Source organism: Cenococcum geophilum (genome assembly GCF_001692895.1).
Source record: "Cenococcum geophilum 1.58 unplaced genomic scaffold K441scaffold_14, whole genome shotgun sequence".
Lineage (NCBI taxonomy): Eukaryota > Fungi > Ascomycota > Dothideomycetes > Gloniales > Gloniaceae > Cenococcum > Cenococcum geophilum.
Genome location: NW_027137572.1, coordinates 417,732 through 442,408, shown reverse-complemented (window position 1 = coordinate 442,408; position 24,677 = coordinate 417,732). Strand labels below are relative to the sequence as shown.

At 35.7% G+C, this 24,677-nt stretch overlaps 1 protein-coding gene across 1 annotated transcript; it reads right to left on the bottom strand.

Moving 5' to 3' along the window:
• Nucleotides 1-2,503: 2,503 nt before the first annotated feature.
• Nucleotides 2,504-2,671, bottom strand: K441DRAFT_553864 (uncharacterized protein; the record flags this gene model as incomplete). The annotated part of the gene is made up of 1 exon (XM_067643201.1): nt 2,504-2,671. A coding segment is annotated over one exon (168 nt), but the record flags the coding sequence as incomplete, so codon positions are not given.
• Nucleotides 2,672-24,677: the final 22,006 nt, after the last annotated feature.

The window sequence follows — 24,677 nt, the reverse complement described above, 5'->3', positions numbered from 1 at the left end:
TTAAAAACATCCTCGATCTTTACCTATAGGCCCTTTTCTTAGGTAGACGTTAGGTTAAAAGGTAACTAGCGCTATTAGTATATTTAAGAGGAGTTATATTAGATATTAGATAGAGGAAGATATTTGGCCGAAGGAGTTCTTCTAGTAAGACGATTAAAATAACGGTATATTATACTTATTTGCGAGGAAGATGCCTTCTCTTTACCGCAAATAGTTAGACTCTAGCTTTACTACTCCTATAACTCTAAGCGACTAAAGGTTAAGAGAGGAGAAGAGTGCTATATATAATAATCCGGGCTATAAAACTGTGCTTTAGACCCTAGGCGGGTTCTATATAGATAATTATAAGCTAGGTATCTTAGATAGAAGTAAGAGCCTCTATTATAGATTACTTAAGAAGAAGTATATACCTCTAGAAAATATAATATTCTGCTATAGGGTATTTAATAAAGCTTACTAGAAACTATAAGGTAAGAATAAAGTAAGGATTATTTAAGATATTAGTTAACTGCTAGTTCCCTCTATAGAAACCCTCGCTACGCTTAGCAATAAACGCTTTAATATTTTAGCTAAAAGTATTAATAAGGGCTAGAATAATTCTATGCCCGTAATAAAACCTCGGCCACAGCTAGATTACGCTACTGGCTTCGGGCAATCTACCTTCTTAGATAACTATTTTAGCAAACTTCAACCTATATTAGGTAATCCTTTATATATATCGTATTTTATAGCCACTTACTATATATACTTTCCATTTCTAATAAGCGAAGTAAAATATAGTATAACGGGACTTAAGATTATAGATTAATAGAACGTATATAGCATAAAACTTGCGATAAGGGGCATTATTAAACCTTTTAAATTAGCGAAGAGGGAGAATAAACTCTATAGGGAAATTTTAACTTTTTTAATTTCTTATAATTACCGAATAGTGCGGCTATATAGCTACTACCCTATTATTAATAGAATCGAGTTTATAACTTACCGTCATCTAATTTACACCTTTAATATCTTACCGCTTAGCGGTAAGGAGAGATGGATAATATATAATTTTACGGTAGAGGCTTATATTAAGTCGCTTACTCTCCTAGAGAAGATCCGTTCCGTTATTAATAAGTTACTATTTAACTTTAATCTTAAATACTTTTAATAATCTAAGCCACAACCATTAGAGTACTCTAGACTTTCGCAGCAATTTAGAAACCAGATCTTAATACTAGGAGAATAAGATAGTAAGTTAAGCCACGCTAACTTATAACNGATTACTCTAGAGATATTAACGTAAACGGCCTCTAAAAAGCAGAAGAAGGGACCTAATACTATAGCTAGAAGATTAGTAGGATAAAGCTTTAGGATAGAGGGCAAAGCTATTATATAAGTTGCGTCTCCCAAATAGCGCTTAAGGGGGTCTATTTCGGGCTACCTTTATCTAGTAACTATAAAAAGCTAAGGGCGGTAAGGAAGGCGATAATATTAATAAAACGCTGTGCCATAAGCCTATAGTAGTAGAATTAACCTTAGCGGGGAAGCCCTAACGTCCCTCCCTATGTTATAAGACACCCTCTATACTAAGACATATAAGGGGTACTTTAACTCTAAGTAACTTGGTTTCTTCGCATACGTTAATATTTACTATAGTTCTATAGTTATATATTATATACTATAGCTATTTATAAATATCTAAGTCACCTCCTACCTAAAAATTACGTTTATATTATTGCCTTTACGCTTAAGTTATAAAGAACCTTCTTTTTATGTATAACAGTATTCCTTTACTACAGTACTTATACTATTTTAGCTATATAATTACCCGCTACCACCTTTAAGATTATCTAGAAACTATTAGCTAAGATAGGAAAGAGGTAAAGCCACTAGTTAAGAGAGGATTAGTAGTATATACAGTGCGGGATTTAAAGTTAGGAATAGCGGCAGTTTAGGGGTCCTACTAAGGGAGGGGGTTTAATAGCCCCCCCTAAATAGAGCTAGCAATAACGTTAAGGTTAGAGCAGGTCGTATAGTACTTATCTTTCCTATTAGGTAACCCCAGAACGCCTAGCTCTATTAGCTACTACTATACCCAGTATAATATATATATAGAACCTATCTCTAAGTCTATAGGGATAATAAGGTCAGTCTTATACTACTATTTATTAGTAGACTTAGGCTAGCTAGAAACGGGGTTAGGAAACTCTTTTTAGCGTATAGTAGAGATAGTACTACTGTTAATTTAATAGCATCTATTATTATTAAAGTTCTAAGTAGTTAAGAGTCTCCCTCTCTAGTTACCGCTAGTGCCGTCTATAGTCCACTATAAAACGTCCGTCAATATTTTATAATTACTTGGCTAGGTAGTTCCAAAAACAAAGACCGTACTAGCCACTCTTAGCTTACCTAGCTAGTTTTACAGTAGCGTAATATAGCCATTCTTAAGATATTTTATAGTAATATAAGCCCCTAGTATAACCTAAAGTTATAGAAAATTCGCTGTTTAGTTAGCGGTCCTCTATATTAGAGCATATAAAAGATCTAAACTATCTACTCTAATCCTATTTAAGGCTAATAGTAGTAAGAAATAAGTTATTATATTATTATTAAAACCGGGAATAGTGCGAGAGATATATCTATAAGGGTAACCATTAGTCCCTATAAAGATCCCGTTTTTAATAACTATAAGCTATTTATTCTAAGTATAGGTAAAACCTTAGCTATATAGAAGGGCTATTAGGAGAAGGTAGAGAAGTAAATATATAATGCATAGAATACTAAAATATAAGGCTGTTTAAATTACTCGTAGTAAATATAGAGGTAGAACTGTTAGTATTTAAGCGCACCTTATTTATATTACATTCTATATAGGGTCCATTTCTAGCACCCTAATAGACTAGTTTCGGGGGCCACCAAGCCTAAACCATTTGTCGATGCCATTTACTTCCAAATTGCGTATGTGAGATGCTATTCCGCTGCATTCCTCCTCCTTATTCGAGTTCCATTTCTAGATCTTAAGTTCTGTTTTACTTTAACGTCTAGTGATCTCTAGTTTGCTAAGCTGATTTACGTAATACTTTAGTAGAGGAATAAGCGGGCTTCTACTAAGTCCGCCCACCTAAGCCTACTTCACTATCCCACCCCTAGACCATAGCAGCTCCGCCACCTAACCCTAAAACACACGCATTAATAAACAGTAGAATGTCGAGGCTGCCTTAGTACTACCCCTTTTTCTTTAGCTAAGTTATACCTAAATAACTTCCTTAGCATTCTTATCTAAAAACTATACTCCCTTTCTCTCCTCCGGAGCTTTTGCTAAAACTATATTAATATAGCTATAAGCCGCTTAACTAAACTCGTATAAGGCAGTAAGGCCCTATATCTACTACTAGCTATGTCCTTGCCACCACTCTATAGGGTAGTTAATTAGTAGGTAAAGCGGGGTAATCCCTACTAGGTAATGCCTGTGTATGGATATCCTAGAGACGTATAGGCCAGTAGGCTGGATAGGATCCGCCAGGCAACTAAGGTCTGCTCTAATTATTAGAGTTATGCATATTACCGGGGGTTTAAGTAACCCTTTAACTGCATACAAATTTCCATATAGGTAAGCTTAGTTACTTTTGCCATCCGGCCTAAGCTATAGAGAGGATTGGCGTTACTTAGCCCAGCTCCATTCTAACTACCCTAGTATAGTCCTAGTTTTATTAGGCCCCTAAAGTAGGGGAGTAATCTAAGCAGGTTTACTATGTAGCTAGACCACTGGTCTCCCTAAACCAATGTCTTTAAAGAAAGCTTAAGAGGATGGTATATATAGGTAGTTTTAGCCGTGTCTTATTAAGCTACTAAGCAGATTAGAATCTTTATATGTATCGCCAGCCATCATTTCTTCTCTTAGGCCTTAAGCATAGTTTCTCGCTAGGCGTAGTAGGGTTCGCAGGCTAGGATTATCGTCATATCCGCTTATCCAGGTATTTGATAGCTCCATAACAGAGTAGATGGGTTGCCTTCGTATCAGTTGCTTAGGCGGGTAGAGCAAATTCCAAGTTAATTGTGGCCGAGCTCCTAAGCCATAAAATAATAATCTATAAACTTTTTAATTAGCTCTAGGGTTTAAAGAACGGTAGAAAACATAGGGTCGATAAACCTTATGGGGGTAGAATTTGGCTTTGTGTAGAGGCTTGGATTTAGTTTAGTAGGGGAAATGGACGAAGTCGTAGCCTGGCAGCTTGAGACGAAAAGGGGAAAGTACGGTCGAAAGAGCCTTTTTGAGCCCCGAAGAGACACGGCGCGAGCGGGGTGAGGGATCACCCCGTTTCATCACCGGCTCACCCTTGCTCACCCAACACTCACCTCGGCTCGCGCGAGCTTAGGGCGGCAACGCTCACCCACTAGAACGGGAAAAGAAGTCTTTAAACGCTCGTAGAGAAACCATACCTAGGTGTATATAGGGGGTATACCCGGCAGAGGCACGTGTAGGGGCTATCGGGGATATAGCGGGGGCCCGATAGTAATGTGTCGCGCACACACACAAAGGCTTTGTGTAGGGCTTCAGTAGAGCCTCCGTACGCAGGGCTTCGCGCAGGGCCTCGTGCAGAGCCTCTATATGTAGAGCTTCGTGTAGAGCTTCGTGTAGAGCTTCGTGTAGAGCTTCGTGTAGAGCTTCGTGTAGAGCTTCGTGTAGAGCTTCGTGCAGAGCCTCGTGTAGAGCCTCTGTACGCAGAGCTTCGTGTAGAGCCTTGTGTAGAGCCTCGTGCAAAGCTTCGTGTGTAGAGCTTCGCGCAGAGCTTCGTGCAGAGCTTTGTGTAGCTTTGTGGTATTTTTGTTGCAATTTTGCGGTATTTTTATTACAGCTAAAATTAGTGTCTGCTTAAGTCGCAATTTTAGTAATTTGCATAAGCAGCTTAACGTGTTCTACCACTCATTCGGAGCATACAGCTCGGCCAGTGTTGCCGAAAGCTCCGGGAGTGTGGAAATACGCCACGTTACAAAATCTTACACTGGATGAACTTTAACACCGTGCGCGCACACTTAATGAGGTTTCAATACAAAATTATTTAAAATTATCGCCATTTATATACTTAATTATATAATATTATAACTATATCCTATCTTTAGGATATTTAAGATNGTATAATCTNTAGATTAGAAATAACTAACAATATATAACTACTTTAAATTGCGTAAAGATATATCTAGGATATAACCTAAAATATAACCTAGGATATAATTAAGAATATATCTAGGATATAACTTAGGATATAATTAAGAATATATTTAGGATATAACTTAAGATATAATTAAAAATATATCTAGGATATAATCTAGGATATAATTAAGAATATATTTAGGATATAACCTAGAATATAATTAAGAATATATCTAGGATATAACTTAAAATATAATTAAGAATATATCTAGGATATAACCTAGGATATAATTAAGAATATATTTAGGATATAACCTAGGATATAATTAAGAATATATCTAGGATATAACTTAGGATATAATTTAATATATATTTAGGATATAACTTAGGATATAATTAAGAATATATCTAGGATATAATCTAGGATATAATTAAGAATATATCTAGGATATAACCTAGAATATAACTAGGATATAACCTAGAATATATCTAGGATATAACCTAGGATATATTAGTATAATCCAGGCACCCCCACGCACTTACCTATCTTAGATAGTTCTTTTATACTACTACTAATAAAAGCAACTTAGTTCTTAATTAAAGATTTTAAATAATTATAAGAGTACTTCTTTTATAAAGGGTAATAAGTATAAGAAGAATATATATATATAAATATTAAAGATAGTAACTAGGATATATCTAGCTTATATTAAGAGTATTATAAAAAATATATAATCCTAAATACCAGCTATAATAATCTACTAATGCCTTTTCTTTAACGCTAGTAATAAGTAGAATTCTATAATATAACTAGGCTTAATATTAATTATATAAACTAGATCTCTAGTAATAAAAAGACTTATATTTAGTTAAAAGATACTAGAATATTCTATATCCTCTAAGTATAGAATTAAATATATTATATATTTATCTAATCTAGAGATATATAATAAGAATATTACTAAGATATATAAAAATATAAAAGACTATATCCTAGATATATCTTATATATAACTTAGTTCTAATATTAATAGATATAATATTTATATATATTAAAGGATAAAATAAGTATAATATATACTCTTTTTAGCCTCTAAAGTGCTTTAGAAAATAGATACTCTATATAGGCGTATTTTATTATAAATATTTATACTGTCGGTATCACCCAAGTGCACTTAATTGGCCTATTAACTGTTGAATTGATTCTTGTCTATTAGGTATCAAAAGCAGAGGATCATAAGGATCGCAGTGCCTAAGTAGGGGGCTGATGAGTCATTATAAGGATGACTAATCAGAGACACAAATGACCACATAACCTCTGTCCATATATTCCGACACTAGCAGTTCTTTCTTTATGCTTGTGGTGCTGTAGAAAGGTAGCAAGGCAGTAAGGCAGTAAGGTATCGGTTTAGCTAGAGGTGGAAGGGAGCACGAGGTAATGGTGGTACTGCAGGCGGAGCAGCAGTTGTCGATTGTATTACTGCAGGTAGAGCAGTAGAAGCTAATTATATTACTGCAGGCAGGAGCAGTAGAGGGTCTGTTCGTTTAGGTAGTAGTACGGTACCAGCGGCGGTAGTAATAGTGGTCAAGCATAGAGCTTGTCTATTAGTCGGTCGGTTAATCGTAGGCGTATAGGCACGATTATTGGTCGGTAGAATGTGACCATATAACCTCTGTCTATACATTCCAATACTGGCAGTTCTTTCTTTGTGCGTAAAACCACCAATATATAGACTCTGTTGACGTGGTATTCATAGTAGATCTGCAAGGAAGGTAGCAGACAGTGTCGGGATTGTAGGTATAGCGTGCTGGTAGAACTTTGAGAGTCTGGCAGAGCTGAAATTGTCGTAAGATAAGGGCGCGCTGGCAACTGCTGCGAATGCTAACGGAGGAGCAGGGGGGCTGGAGAGCGCGTTATTAACGTGATTTCGACGTGGCAGGGTGTCAAGCTTGTATAGGGTGCTCTTCTAAAGCTGGTTGCTTCTGGCGAAGCTGGGTACTTTGGTGCTGCTGACGCTGCTGGGTTGCTGTAACGCTGGAGTACTGCACAAAGCTGTTGGGTATTGGGTGCTGCTGATGCTGCTGGGTATTGGGTGGTGCTGCTGACGCTGCTGGGTTGCTGTGACGCTGGAGTACTGCACGAGGCTGTTGGGTATTGGTTTGTATGCTATGACGCGTACTAGATATTGGTTTGCTGCTAAGTTGCGTAGCTACGCTAGGGTACTGCGTAAAGCAGTTAGGTAGTTAGATGTTGGGTGCTGTAAAAGCTGGTGTGCTGTGTACGGCTAGAGCGCTGCCGTAGTACTACTGGGGTAGCTGCTAAGGTAGCTGCTGATGGGGTACTGCCCGAGGGCGGTTGGATGTTGGGTGCTGTTAAAGCTGGTATGTAGATAGGCTCAACAAAGAGGTCTGCTGGGTATTGATTTGCGTGCTGTAGAATGTCTTGTGCGTATTTGTTATATATTCTAAGCTGGCTGAGGTTAGATGCTGCCTGAGCTGCTGGTGTGGTTTTGCTGCTAGGTACTGGAATGCTGCTTGCGATTGAAGCTGCTGGGGCGGCAGTGAACCTTGTTGCTCTATAGCCAACCGGTGAGGTTGACCATTGATTAATGTCGGTATCACCTAAGTGCACTTGATTGGCCTATTAACTGTTGAATTAATTCTTGTTTATTAGGTGTTGAAAGCAGAGGATCGTAAGGATCGCAGTGCCTAAGTAGGGGGCTGATGAGTCATTATAAGGATGACTAATCAGAGACACGAATGACCACATAACCTCTGTCCATATATTCCGACATATACTCTTAGCTATAAAATTTTTACTATAAGGAAATTATAGAGGAAGATGAGAAAAGGATATATAAATATTATATTATTATATCTATTATATTAGATATATTGGGTATATTATCTTCTANAACTAGTATNTACCTATAGTTTTAATTATAAAGTTTATAAGGCNTATAATTAAAATCTTACTTATAATCTATAGCCTCTATTTACTCTAGTATATTATATTNTAGNTNTTACTAAATTCTATAAAGCTAATATATTTTAGTCTCCTCTATTATAATATTAAATAATAGTTAGGTTTTACTATATTCTAGGTCTATTTTACTATTAGGTAAGATTATCTAGATATATCCTTAATATATCTAGCTTATAAGCCAATTATATTTAGTATATAAAAGTAGCTTATAGTCTTTACTTTATATAACTATTACTTAATAAGCTTAATTCTTATAATAGTTAATATTATAATAATCTTAATTAAATATTTATAAATAAGAAGCCTAGGTTCTATATATAAAAGCTAAAGTAAAAGTAATTAAACTATAAAATTAAAAGATAGAGTTAGAGCTTAGAAAATTATAATAAAAACTTAGTTAATATAAGTTTTTATACTTATAAGTATAAGGAGTATAGGTTATATTAAGGTAATTACCTAAATATAAAGATATTATAATATCTAAGAAAAAGCCGATTTTAAATACTCCTACTATACTCTATATTCTATACTCTATACTTAATACTTAGTAGTAAAGGATAAAACTAGGATAAAACTAGGATAGAACTAAGATAGAACTATACTATATTCAAAATCTAACCTATCCTAGATACTTAGTATAGCTCTTAACTATATTAAAAGGCTTATTACCCTTAAGGTTATCTATAATATCTAATAGCGTTATATTTAGTAAAATTAAGTTCTATTTCTAATTAGATTATTAATATATTATTAATATATTCTAGATAGAAGAGTAATAGTTTATATTATTATAAATTCTAGCCTTTTTAACTGCCTTACTAATAGGGTATATAATATTTAGTTCTACCTCTATCTAGATAGCTTTATATAGGGTCTACTAAGCTACTATAGTAGGTTAGACTTAGGATATAATATAGATATATAGATAAATATACTAGCTAAATTACTAAATTATAGTTCTTTTTAACCTCTAGGCTTTATACTATAAATTATATAGCCTATATTTTTCTTTATTTTTTAGGTTAAAAGCTAGTTATACTATAGATATATTTGGGTTCTTACCTAGAAATATAATTTAATATACTTAATTAATCCTCTATAACTATTAGTAAATTTTATTCCCTAAGTATAAATATTATTGTATAATTATAGCACCTGTCGTACTAACCGCGTGCCTACGCGTTCGGTACGCTAGGTACGCGTTTACGCGTTTAGTACACTAACCACCCGCTTACGCGTCTGGTGCACTTATAAAGCACTAACTAATTAGGGGGAGGACGCATTAGTATATAGATCACGTAGTCTGCTTTATACAATTAATAGTTACTATTATCCAAAAGAGTATATAATACTATATGTATTTCGTGCCCCTGGATCTAACTCACTTATGCTATTAAGTTAGTACGAACACTAATTAGTAAGCGCGCACAGATTAGCAATTACTCGATACCTCCAAGCGATACTTAATAGCAACCACCCGTTTAGACTCCTAGTACGACCTACTAAAAGGTTAGAAGTTGGGGATTATAGACTATTACTAACTCTATATACTTATTTAAGTCTTAGTACGGTTTACTAGAAGTTATAAATATAAATATAGACCTTTACGGAACCCCTATCCTTAACTCCCTTAATCCTTAAACCTCTTCGGACCTTACGGAAACCTCTTACCCTTTTATAAACTGTTATAGACCCATTAATCGCCTTTACGGACCACTATAAGACCTCTTCTACCCGCTATATACTATATAGTATAGTAGACATTAGCAAGTAAGTTAGTAAAAGTTAAAAGAAGTAGAGATAAGGAGTCGACGTTACGTTTATAAACGACGTTAACGACTATATTAGTTTTAAAATCCTTAAATATAAACACTTTGAGCTTATAAATAATGACCTATAGGAGTAATACTAGGAAGACTTTACGGACTTTACGGAAGCTATTTTTAAGGCCTATAACCTTGTTACCATCCGTAAACTATAAACCCTTTTACGTAACTAAGGTGTATGGGTTAAAAGGAATAAATGAGTTATTATTATATAGTCCTTGTATAACACAATACACGAGAAGGACTAAACAGAATAGACTAAAGAGGAAATCCTAGACTAGTTCTAAGAAACTAAGGAACTCTTTGCTTCTTCTAAACTTAATATAATTACTAGCCTTATACCTAACCTATTTAACTAAATTCGTCCTATAAACCTAAGCGATTTTGGAATTAATCTTACGGGCTAAAGTATACCTAGTACTTAAGTTACGGGCGGCAATACCCCCATAACCCAAATTACGGACCATAATACCCCCGCAAATTAAATTACGGACCAAACCTCTTTTATTATTTAAGTCACAGATCCGCAAGCTATATATCCGCAAACTATATATCCGCAAGCTACATATCCGTAAGCTATAGATCTATAAGTTATAGATCTGCAACCCACCTAAATAAAGACCTATAGTAAGGAGCTAGCTAACTTAGTTAAGCTCTATACCGACAAGTCTAAATATAGCGGTGAAAATGATAATTTTGACTTTAAACTAACCATCTTTATGGACCTCTATTAGAAGGCTGATATTCCTAAATAGGAGTTTAGCCAAGCCTACTCTACTATACTGCGCGGCCTAGCACTTAACTACTACTACACTAACCTTAAAAGTAACCCCCTTGGTATTTCCTTTAATAAACTATGCGAAGCTATATATAACTACTTTAAAGGGCTAGAATATAGGCGTAATATCCTTATCTAATGGAATGCGATTAAGCTACGGACCGTAATTAATAAGAATCCCGAAAAGTCGACCGTAGAGTGCCTATAAATCCTTATTAAGGACCTCCGGCATCTATAGCATGGCCTTAATATCAAGCTTTGAATAGATGACTTTTTGTATAATAAACTTATTACGGCTTACTAGGAAGTAGAGCCCTACAAGTACGCCTATTATAAGCCTATAGACACCTTAGCTGGCCTTATTAATAACCTACGCTCCTCTATTATAACGTATAAAGTCTTAAACCCACTAGGTAGCACTTAAGCCTTTATTATGGATATTTAATATCCGTAAACAGACTTAGACGTCTACTTTATAGACTACCGTTACCGCCAGCAGCACCCGTACCGACTAAGTCCTACCTATAACCCCCGCAGTAACCCCTATATAAAAGTATACCCCTATAGATAAATAAGCTAGAAATGCTTCGTGTGTAGTAAGGAAGGATATTAGTTTATAAGGCATACCTAGGAAGAACATAATAGGTCTAAGAAGAGATTTAATAAATAGATTAGCCAGTTTATCTTAGAATATAAAGAAGAGGAAGAAGAGAAGCCCCCTAATAAGTTAATAGAAGCCCTTATAATTGACTTTAACCTAGATAACTAAAAATAGGAGACTTTAGAGACGTTCCTAACTACTTTTAGACCTTTTATGGATAGCTAAGCCTTTAATATTATAACCGTATTAGTGTTAGATAATCTGTATTCTTAAGAGGCGTAAACCGTGCACGAGTTACGTGTACGAGTCACGTGTATTGTAAACCTCTTTATCTGAGCCCGAGGGCCCTAGGTCTAAGGTCCATTAACCTCAAGACAAGATTATTAATTAATTAACCCATTTCATTAATGAATAGCTTAATATGAGTTACGTAATAGTTATAAGCCTAGTCCACCAACTTAAGAAGCTATTCAGCTATTACTTAATTATTTAAAGAAATTCTACCTTATTATTAGACTCTAATACCCAATTGTTAAGACGCAGACTCTAACAGAAATCCTACCTTAATTGTCACAGGACGATTCTTCTATGAGATTCCACAAGATTCCACGAGATTCCACGAGAAATCCTACCTTAATCGTCACAGGATGATCCTAACGATAAAATACTATCTTAATTCCTCCTTTACCTATTAGTTAAATGACTCCACCAACGTTAAGTTCGTCTACTATAATTATTCTTAATAAGCTAGAAGACTAGGAGCAATGGATCTGGCAACTATAAGCCCTTGTAGATTAGCAAATTTAGGCCTACGTTAACCTAGCTATAGAAGCACCTTAAGAAGGTCTACTTGAAAAACCACCTCATCTAAAGGTTATAGATTTTAATGAGAATGCAACCTTATATGTATAGCTCTTAATGAATTAATAGAAAGCGTACGAGAATAGTAGATGATACTACGACCAGGACATAAGGTACTTCCTAAAATAGCAAGAGTATCTACAATAGATACGCACCTAGATTACGTCCATAGTATTAATTTAGAAGAAGCTACTACTCAACCCTTCCCTTATAGTTAAGGAATGGCTAATTCGGTTAAAAGAAGACACTAAGCCCTTAAAGAACTTTATAATAAGGAAGGTACAGCTATAATATATAGATTTGCTTAAGGGTCTTAAGCAGGCAAAAATTACCTAATGGCTTGACCGATGGGAGCATGTGATAAAGATGGCTGAGAAGTACGATCTTCTATAGATAACTAACGGGATCTAGCTGATGGACCTTGCGAATGCAATACGACCTATAAGCGAAACCTATTTTGTTCTATACACGAAGCAGGCAAATAATACTAAAAAGGCTTACTTATTAGGATACCGTAAAGTAGTAATAGAGCTACGAGAAGCATTCCAAAACCTTTTTAAAGCCGTACCTATAACGGTGAGAGGGAGTGTATTTGATATAGACTTTGCAGAAGGATTTAAAGAGGATACCTCCGCTACTAAAGGTCTAAAAGGGAAAAGGAAAAGCTTACCTTATAGCCGAAAAAGGGCAGGGACAAATTTAATTAAAGAAGAGACGTCTTTTTCTAAAAAGTTGAAGAACCTTAAATACCTGGCATGCGATATAAGGGGGTATACCCTTCCTAATTATTGGTACCTATTTAAGTGCAAAAGGCCTAAGGGATTTAAAGCCGTAGGTATATATATGAAAAAGGTGCTTATAAAGGTAAAGTAGGACAAGGATCTAGCTGCCTAAGTAAAATAACTTAAGCTTAAGAAAACAAATGCTAATGAGGCTTAATAACGATAGGATGAGAGCTAGAAGATAATTAAGATTAAGGGAGAAGCTAATGCGATATTCCTAGAATCTTATTACACTGGTTAACTCCATTTACTAAAGCTATTAACTATTCTTAACTTAGGAACCACTCTCCATATCTTTAATAACCTCTTTTATTTTTATAATTTTAGGAAAGCTCTAAGACACAAATATGTTATTGCCGGTAGCTTAGAAGTGCCTATACTAGGCTATAGTAATATTACCGTCTAAGTCACAAAACCAGATAGGAGTAAGGGAACCCTATGTCTTAAGGACGTTACCTTTTATACGGACTTTAATATAAACCTAGTGTTGTTCCGTCTACTTTAAAAATAAGGGTACTACTAGGACAATAAAGGAGACGATAATCTTCTTGTTTAAAAGGATAATACAATCCTATATTAAATAGAAGAACGTTATAGATAATAGACTATTAAATACGTTTAATTAGGAAACTTAAAATCCGCATTTAATATTAGCCGTTTAACGCGCCGTTAATGGAAGCGGATATCGTTAAGAGACGCTTATCTAGATTTGAAAGGTAATGTATAACTATAGTATTTGCGTCTAGGTCATCCAGGACCTATAAGCCTTTACTATTTAGGTCTTAACACCTTAGGAGTTAAGCTTTAAGGCCTAAAGACAATAAAATGTTAATACTACAGTCTCGCTAAAATTAAGCGTTAGGTCTTAAGAAGGTTCTTAAAACAGAAAATTAATAAACCCTGTCTTAACCTCTATATTAACTAGACTAACCTTAAGGAAGTATATATAGGATTTATACGAGTTATACTTATCTATAACACCTTCTTAGGAAGAACCTTCCCGTATTTTATAATGACGCATAGTAAGGAGAAGGAGACACTATAAGTACTTAAAGACTTCATTTAATAGATTTATCTAAGGTATAACCTTAAAGTTAATACTATTAAATTAGACAATAAGCTAGGGAGAAGGAGAACCCTTAAATAGCTACGGACCTAAGGGATTATATTTAAGCCTTCGGCGCCATATACCTAAGTATAGAACGGTACCGCCGAACGCTTAGGGGGTATAATTATTAAGAGAATATAAGCAATAAGAATTGCTACTAATTTACCACACGACCTATAGAATAAGATAGTTAACTATATAGTCTACCTTTAAGATCAAACGCTATAAGAAAGTAATAGTTGGAAATTGCTATATAAGAGGTTCTATACCTTCCTAGCTAATAGGAGATTAAGAAAGCCGCAACTAGCGCACCTAAAAGCCTACGGCTGTAAGGCGTACGCGATAACGTTGGACGCCTAGCTAAAGAAGAAAAGGCTAAGCAAGCTAAATCCGCGAGCCCATATCGGCTACCTCGTTGGCTATAACTCTACTAATATCTATAGGATCTGGATCCCCTATAAAGGTATCGTTATCTCTACTAGGGACGTTATCTTTAATAAAAAGATATTCTTTAACGGTAAGCGAACGGATATCTTAAAGGATCTATACGCCGAATTAGAAACGCTAATTAAGAAGATTTAACTTCCTAATAGCCTAACTAAGAATAAGGTTCTTCTGGAAGACAATAAAGAAATATTTAAACCGTTAATTTAAGAGGAAGACGACAACGTTGATGAGCCAGTTTAAGCCTTTAATAAGTTAGCAGATCTTAAGCTTATAAGAGCTCTTGAAAATACGTACTATACGCTACCTCTAACAGAAGAAGACGAAGAATCTCTATGTGCCTTTTACGTCGAGTATCCTATAAAGTTAGATATATAAGGTACTAATTAAAACGTCGCTTATTAAGTAGAAGATGTGTTTAATACTTAGAGGGTGTTTAATAACTTAGTTAAAGACTTATTTATAGAAGCCTGCGATAATAGGTTTAAAGACTTTATTACTAAAAGGATCACTTTAGCCTATTACGGCGCCTTCTTAGCAGAAAGGAAGTTCAACCTTAATAGTCAACTTAATGATAGTAAGCTAAAATTAGGCAGAATATGTAATGTTAGATTATATAGGAAGAACTTACCTCCGCTACCTTAGTTAATCCGCGACCTTAATACGTATCCTTTTTAAGATTAGTTCTAAGAAGCTTAATAAGCTTATCTCTAATCTTATTATTAAATAAGGTTATTTTAAAAAACAGATAAGAAGCACGTAAAGGGATAGCAGGTCCTTAGCTTAATATAGGTGTTCGTCTATAAGATAGACAAGCACGGATTCCTTTAGAAATGTAAGGCACGCTTAGTAGTATATGGGAATTAACAGGCTCTAGGAGACCTACCTACGAGAGCTACTATATTAGCTAGTACGACCTTCCGAACCCTTATAGCGATTACCGTAAAATTTAACCTAGAGACGACACAAATAGATACAGTCAATGCGTTTATCCATTGCGATCTCGACGAGGTTATCTATATAAAGCTACCGCTAGGGTTTAATAAAGGAAAAACAGATAAAGTACTGCGCTTAAGAAAAGCCCTATACGGACTACAACGATCACCACTATTATAGTAGAAGAATCTCACGAGCTCGTTAAACGAATTAGGTTTTAAAGAGGTACCTTAAGAGCCGTGTATTATGCTAAAAGGTAGAATAGTCGTCTTCTTCTATGTTAACGATATTATCTTCTGCTACTAAAAGATAGATAAGAAGAAAGCTTAAGAAGCAATTAAGGAGCTAAGCAAGGAATACTAGATAAGTACCCTTAGCGAGCTAAAATGGTTCCTAAGAATTTATATACTACGCGATTATAGCTAAAGGCTCCTATAGCTATCCTAGGAAGCCTATATTAAGAAGATAGCTAACTAGTATAAGATAGATCTTAGAGGGCGTCTTCTAGACACTCCTATAGCAGAGTTAGAACTCCTCCCTACCAATTACCGTATAATCCGTCTGACACGTCCGTCCCCCAATATAGACCTATTAGTCCGTCCTATATCCCTACCAGCCTCTATAATGCTATATTAGAGAAAATTAGATTTAGTACTCTATATAGCCACTACAACGCGTCTAGATATTGCCTTTGCAGTATTATAGCTAGTAAGGTTTAATTAAAACCCAAGCTAAGAGCATTATTAAGCAGTAGAAAGAGTTATCTAGTACCTATATAACACGAGAAGCAGAGCAATCTGCTATAGAGGAGATAAGGAAGGAATAAATAGTAGAGAGAGAGATAAAGGAATACGCGATAAAGGACGAGACGATGAAAGAGATAGTGCGTAATCATTTATCTATACTAGCGACGTATCATTTACAGACAACTCCATTAATAGAAAGAGCTTGCAAGGATATATTATAAAGCTATTTAGGGGGCTAATCGCCTAGAGAGCAAATAAGCAGGGTATAGTAATGATGTTAAGCATAGAAGCTAAGTTATTAGCCCTATTATAGACAGTAAAGGAAGCTATCTTTATTAGTAGGCTATTTAAAGCAATAACGCTACACCTAAACGAGCCCTTAATTATTAAATGTAATAATACCTAGATACTCTAACTAATTATAAAAGACACGGTAAAGCTTATTATAAAGCTCCGACACGTTAATATCTATTAATACTAGCTATGTTAGAAATACGTAATAAGACGAGTATAATTTTAATAGATAGTAATAAAGGAGATAATCGCTAATAGACTTATAAAGGCCCTGCCTAAGTAGAGGTTTTAAAGCTTCGTTAATATAATTAGAATAGTGGATATTAAGGAGTAGCTAAATAAGGAGAAGCAACTAGAGGACCTAAGGGATAGTATTAAAGCAAGATGGAAGGATTTAGATAAGATTAGAGTTTAATTAACGCATTAATAAGCACGAGAAGGGTTATTAAGGCGCTAGCCGTAAGCGAGCTAATAGCGATTTTCTATCCCGGGGATGGAAAATCCTGATTGGTTGGCAGAAGTTGGCAGAATTTGGCAGGAAGGTGGTTAGCTTTGACCTTAAAGAGCTTAAAGCTAAGGGGGTGTGTTAGATAATCTGTATTCTTAAGAGGCGTAGACCGTGTACGAGTTATATACACGAGTCACGTATATTATAAACCTCTTTATTTAAGCCTAAGGGCCCTAGGTCTAAGGTCCATCAACCTTAAGATAAGATTATTAATTAATTAACCTATTTCATCAATGAATAGCTTAATATGAGTTACGTGACAATTAGCCGACCGCTTATTTGTACACTTAATTGCACCTAAAAACTAATCTATAAGTATATCCGCTAGACCCGTTATAGACGTTACGGACTATAAACAGGACCTATTTGCATATATCACTATAGAACGCTATACCTCTAAAGAATTCTATAGTGTTATAATCGATATAGGTGCCTTAAAGAAGTCCACTGCGGGCTATAGATAATACCTTATATATAGGACCACCACAAATAATAATACGGACATTAATATTACGTAAACTGGGGCCGTAAACGTCTAATTCGGCATCGGCTTAACCGCATTAATTAGATTAGTTAAAGTTAAGACTCTAATTAGCCTAGTTAACTTCTATATGGTAAAAGCAAACACCCCTTTTTTACTCTATCTTATAGATATAGATAGGTTATAGGTGTACTATAATAATGTTACGGACACCTTAATTGGCCCCGCAACTACCCTAGGAAGTAAGTATATTACCCTACCAATTATACGACGATTTAGACACCCGTTCCTTATATAGGGAGAGACTTTACGGACCTATATTTAGGAATCTTTTAACTATAACCCGTGCTACCTTACTAGTATGGAGATCTACTATCTGCACCGCCGTTTTGGCCACCCGTTAGCCGAAAAGCTATATAGAGTCCTTAAACGCTTTAGACATGACGACGTTAATAGGAAGGTAGTTAATTACCTAACTAAATACTACTCCTTTTGCCAGAAATACGGACGTTCCCTAGGCCGATTTAAGTTTACTCTTTATAAAGACCTTAATTTCAACCACTTAGTATACGTAGATATTATGTATATTAACGGCAGCCTAGTATTACATATAATTGACGAGGTAACCCGCTATTAAGCCGCCCATTAGTTGCAAAATATATTTATAAAACATACTTGGGATATTTTACGGACCTGCTAAATTGATATATACGTTAAACCCCCTAAGTATATTACCTACGACGCCGGTAGGAACTTTATTAGTAAGAAATTTTAGTAGTATGCTATAGCCATAGCTATATTAATAAAAGCTGTCCTAGTTAAGGCGCATTAGTCTGTTAGGCTTATTAAGTAAGCTTACCTAGCCTTATAGAGAGCTTACTAGATTATTACGGACGAATATAAGGACATCTAAAAGGAACTGGCCCTATAGATAGCCGTAAAAGCCGTTAATAATACCGCTGGCCCTAACGGACTAGTACCTACCCTCTTAGTCTATGGAGCCTACCTAAGGATAAGCAACCTAGATCCTTCTACCCCGTCTATTATAGAACAAGCAGCTATAATATAGAAGGTAATGGCCGAGATAGTTAAGCTATGGGCTAAATAAACTGTTAATAACGCCCTATACTACTGTAACGGACCTAATATAACCTTAGTATATGACCTCCCGCTTAACTCTAAAGTCCTTATATAGCGTAAAAGCGGCAAGTAGACTGGACCCTACTATTTACTAGCTGTAGAAAACGAGATATGCTGTATACAACTTCCTAGCGGCCCGACTAGCTTTAGGAGTACGTTTGTAAAACCCTACTTTCGGCCTAAAGACACCTATAACGTTAAGCTAGACGAACTAGAAGCAACTACCAAGCTAGACGAACCGGAGGTAACTACTAAACTAGATAAACTAGAAGCGACCGCCGAATTAGACGAGCTAGAAGCACCCTTACCTACCCTAAAAGTCCCCTAGAAACCTACTAAACCTACTATACCTACTATAAAGCGCGGTTAAGGACGCCCCTAAAAGCACCCCGTAACTAAGAATACTATAATAAAGACTTACCTAACCTCTACAGGAATATCCGCAAGGCAATCTCCGCCTATAGATATATTAGTTCTAGTATAGGAAACCCCCTTACGGATTTACGACGTAAAGAGATTAACGGACTACTTAAAAGGGGCGTCTTTGCGGTTATAATAGAGAAAGACGTTCTGTAAGGCGTCCGTATATTTAACTTACGCTTTATTAACAAAATTAAGCACCTAGGTACTAATAAAGCTTTTAAAAAATTAAGGCTTATTATATAAGCCTATAACAACTAAGGGAAGGGCTTAGTCCTTATATAATTGCCTATAATTTAATAAGTTAGCTAATGGATTATACTTGTACTTACGCCCGGACTATAGTAAAGTAAACCCGTAGCCCTTTACTTACGGGATATCTCGCAAGCCTATATATAGTCTAATACCTACCTAAATAGAGATATCTTTATACGACTACCCCGTAAGCTTAACCTATAACTAGAAATAATTTTATAGGTTATAAAACCTCTCTACGGAGTACCGGAAGCTAGGAACTACTAGTTTAAGACATATTACTAGCACTACGTTAGTAAGCTTAAAATGGAATAGTTGACCTATAACCCCTACCTCCTATATAGCCTATTAAACGGCCTTAGTATTATTGGACTTTAAATAGACGATACCCTATTCCTAGCAGACTAGACCTTTATAGATGCTAAAGAAACTAAACTATTAAAGCTTAAGTTCTTAGTAAAGCTGTAAAAGTAGTTAACTAAGCAGAATCCGATTAAGTTTAATAGAGGCTTAATTATATAAAAGGGTAACCTAATTAAGCTAACTTAGGAACGCTAAGCTTAAAACCTAAAGCCCGTTATAGCAAAGCCTATGGACCTTACTAGCTCCCGCGGAGAGACCTATAAGACCGTAAATATAAAGGACTAATACGTCGCCTAGCGCGTAAGAGGCGCCTATATTGCTATAGTCTGTTAACCTAAATCTGCTTACGATTTATCCTTTACGGCCTAGGCAGTAGATCTATAAGAAGAAAATATTAAGCAGCTTAATAAGCGCATTTAGTGGCAAATTAATAATGTAGTAAGGGGACTTACTTTTATACTACTAGACCTAAGTTCCCTTAGCTTACTAATATTTATAGACGCCTCCTTCGCTAATAATAGGGACCTATTATTACAAATTGGCTTTATACTTATACTTACGGACCGTAATTAGGACGTAAATATACTGCACTGGTCCTTAATTAAGTGTAAATAAGTAACCCAAAGTGTACTAGCTTCTAAACTATATACACTAGCCTATGGCTTTAATATAGCAGCCGCAATCAAATTAACAGTCTAGAAGATTCTATAATTAGAGCAGTTACCCCTAGTTTTATATACCAATTTAAAGTCCCTTTATAACTACCTAGTTAAGCTAAGTATAATATAGGAGAAGAGGCTTATAGTCGACCTAATGTGCTTACGTTAAGCCTATAAATAACGCGAGATTACGGAGGTTAAATAGATTAGTGGTGGAAATAACCTAGTAGATATAAGGGGATCTTATAGATAGGGGGCTATAAGGATACGATTGGAACAGGATAGATTAGTAAGAGAGATAAATCCTTAAGGAGGTAAGGCCTTTAGGATTGTGGAGACTATATACTACGGGTATATACCTTTAGCACGTAACTGGTAACTATTTAAGGGGCGTTTAGGGGTTATCCTAAGGGCAACCCGAGGTGTCCGTAATAATATCCCTTATATTGCCCCCCCCCCTTCTTATAGTCGGCCCCTAATCGCTATTACCTTACGGTAAGGAGATTATAAGGGCTCGTCCCGGAAGAGGTTTAAAGGGATATTAGAGAGGTATTGGTATACCGCTATATATTATCTATCTATCTAACCCCTGCTTTAAACTTCTAAAAAACCTTAATAAGGAAAAAATATAACTAGAGAAAAGATGTAAGGATTGCTAGGAGACCTATTAGAAGCCTGCTAGAAGTATGCTAGTAACTACCTAGGCTAATATAGGGATTTTTATATAACTCTATTTCTAAGCCTTTATACTAGTTTATAATTAATTATAAGTATTATAGGCAATTTAGTGTTTTAGTATAGTTCTATAGAACCTTTTGGTATAGAATTTAACGTATAAAGCCTTAGCTTGCCGTTGTCTTTAACTACTAAGATATAGTCTATAATTTTTTCTTATAATCCTTTTCTTATAATCCTCTGCGTTACTAATATATTACTCCCACCTTTGCCCTTAGGCTATTAGATGCGGTTAAGGTATTAATTAGTTAGTTAAAGAGACTTATCTCTTAAGATTTGGTGTATATACTTTTAAATCTGGTAGTTCTATACTGTATATTTGTTAGGACGCCAAGGTCCTTAGGGTATATAGTAATGTGACAATAGTAGCGGGATGTAAAGAGTATCTGGTTCTTGATGAAGTAGAACTATAAAACTAAATTCTGCTATTCTCTAATGCGGGGCGACTACGTTTTATAGGCGCCTTGCCTGCGCCTCGCCTGCGCTAAGCTGGTTACGGCTAGTGCGTCTCTATAGCCTAATAATTGCCCCCCCCTTTTTAAGCGGCTGTTTTTAGCCGACGCTATTATATAATAGGAGTGCTATTATTGCCCTTCTCTAAATAAAAAGTTTTTAATAATTTTAAGTGAATTAAATAATGTAATAATAGGGCAATGTAATAATAGGATAATGTAACAATAGGACCTTATAGAGATCTATAAAGGTAGGAGTTTCCACCTAGGTAGGACATTAGATTTCCCTTCTAATTCCATTTTAATTTGTTTAGCCTGCGACTTGCCTTTTTTATAACTTCTAATTAATTATAAATTGCAAGCGCTAAGCCGTCGGTTTGCCTACTCGTAAGTCTTCTATAAGTATTCTTTATACTAGCTTATAGCTGTCGCTAACCCTATTAGGCGCCGTTAAAGCTCCTATACCGCTTGTAAGCCGCTCCCTTAGCTTTACTAGAACTAATCTGCCTCCGTTACGCTAAGCGTGTAGCTACTGCTAGGCGGGCCACCTGCGGTAAGTAGGCTAACTATAATTGTGGGTACTGCCGATAACTAAATAAGTCATACCAACTAGTACGTTTAAGTGCGTTAGTTTAGGTTTTGATAGCTAATAGACTAGGTCCCTAAGGCCTTTTATAGCTACCTAAACGAGCTACTCGCCCTTATTAATAGGGCTAAGCGCTAGCGGGTTACTGGCGGGGATACGGCTAACCTTAATGCTTGCGTTGCTGCCGCCTAGAAGTCCTTTATAAAGGATATTAAGGCCTTAATATACACTGGCGCTAAGTATGGTCTTCGCCAGCGCCTAAAGGGCGAAGACGTTCCCCTGTTTTAAGTGCAGGAATTATAGGTTATCCGTTGTACTTTTAAAGGAATTCTTAATATAATATGCGCTTTAGTACGTGTCATAGCGTAGGTATTTTGCCGTTATAGCGTATGCTAATAGTACCTATAGGCTAATATGCCTCCTATTATAAGGGATAAGGAGGAGAATAAGGGTGAGGAGGATGAGGAGGAGGGAGAGGAGGAGGATAAGGAGGGAGAGGAGGAGGAGGATAAGGAAGGAGGGAAGGAGAGGGAGGATTTAATGGAGGTATAGAGTATCTGTATTTCTATTAGCGTATTACCGTTACTCTGCTATTGTTCCGTTATTACCCCGCTAGTGGGGTATAACCTTAGTTATAATTAAAAGTTTTTTTATTTTCCCACCTACTTTCTTTTCTATTTGCCCCTTAGGGTAAAGTAACTATTATACGTCTTCTTTGCGTCCTTATTAATGTTCTCTACTAGGACCTATTTATTATATTTTTCTAGCTAGCCTTTCTACTTAATTAGGTACTATAGGGTCTGGTTACGTTTCTTTCTTCTATATACTTCTTTTACCTTATATTGGTCCTCTTAGTCCGCTTAATTGTCTAGCTTAATAGGCCCCGGTAGAGGGTCTCTAGTAGTGCCCTTATGTTGTTTATATAGCTTTAGTAAGCTAATATAAAACATTAGGTGGATATGGTAAGATATAGGTAGATATAGTTAGTATGCTTGCTTTTTAACTAGTTTGGCTATACTAAAAGGTCTAATAAAGCGTGCTGTAAGTTTCTTACTAGGCCTTTTTAGTTTAAGGTTCTTAGTTAATAGTAAGATTAGATTCCCTACTTTATATATTTATAGTTAGTAATAATGATTGTAGTATTTTGCCTATGCCTCGGTAGTATATTTCTAGCGTTTTGCCAGCGCTTCGCGTTTAAGGGATATCCTTTTAATCCTCTTAGAGGCGGCTGGAATAGAATTATTATTATCCGCCTTAACCTTATATTCTAGACGCGGGTAAAACCTATAGTAGGTATAAAACGGGCTTATACCCGTCTTGCTATATTTAGTATTATTATAGGCGAATTTAGTTAGTAATAAGAGGCCTACCTAGTTGCTCTGCTTTTCGTTATAGAATATATAGAGGTAATACTCTAAGGTTTAGTTCTAGCGTTTTGTTTACCCGTCCGTTTACGGGTAAAAGGCCGTATTTAGCCTACGTTTTATCTTTATAGTAAAGTATAGCTCTAACTAGAACTTACTAGTGAAGATACTGCTGTGATTAGATATAACCCCCCTAGGGGCTCTAAAACGGCGTACTACTTTATTAAAAAAGAGATCCGCGAGTTTGGTTGTAGTAATAGTTTTTACTATAAGCAGATATAAGGCCATCTTAGTATAGCGGTCGACTATTATATATATTGCGTTATATACCTTATCGCCTTATTTGCTAGGTGGTAGGCCTATAATAAAGTCTATTATAATCTCCTGCTACGGCTGGTCTGGGTAAGGTAGCGCTTAGAGCTTACTATAAGGGTAATATTAAGGCGCACGTATACATTGGTATAAATTATAGGTAGAGATATAGTTTATAATGTCCGCATTTATACTAGGCTAGTAGTACTTACGCGAGAGTAGATTTAGAGTCTTTTTTTTACTTAAGTGCCTAGCTAGGGCATTATTATAGTAGATCTGTAGGAGTTTTATATAAACTGCTAGGTCTAGGGGTATATATAGCCTTCTACGGTAATAAAGTAGTTTAGCGAAATTAAACTACTATACTGGCTTTAAGCGGGCGCGTTAACGGCGTCTTATAGTATCTACGCTGTTACTGCGCTTTTATAGTATAAAGTTATCTTTAGTCTAAAGTCCTTTAATAAGCTTAATAACTATTTCCGTACTAGACTTATAAGCACTCTTTTAAGTACTAGCTTCTCTAACTTAGGTCCTTGTTATACGCTGCTTAATGGTATACATATAGGTTGCCTAGTTGAACTATAATACTATATGGCCTAGGCGTACCGCCGTTAGGTCGCTGGCTTATAGCTATAAAAACGATACCTCTATAGAAGGCTCGTTTTCTTATACACCTAATAGGACTTTTACCTTAGGTTAGTGGCCCTGTATTCCTAAAGTCCTTTAGAGTAATAGTAGTATAATGTCTTCTTCTAGCGGACCCCCTGTGCTTAGGGGTTACCTTAATAGCGCGTTTACGGGGTTTGTTTTTCCCGCCCTATGCTTAATAACAAAGTCATAGGCAGCTAATGCTATAGCCTATCTGGCTTACCGTTTATTAAGGGCTTTTACTTTTATAAAACCCTT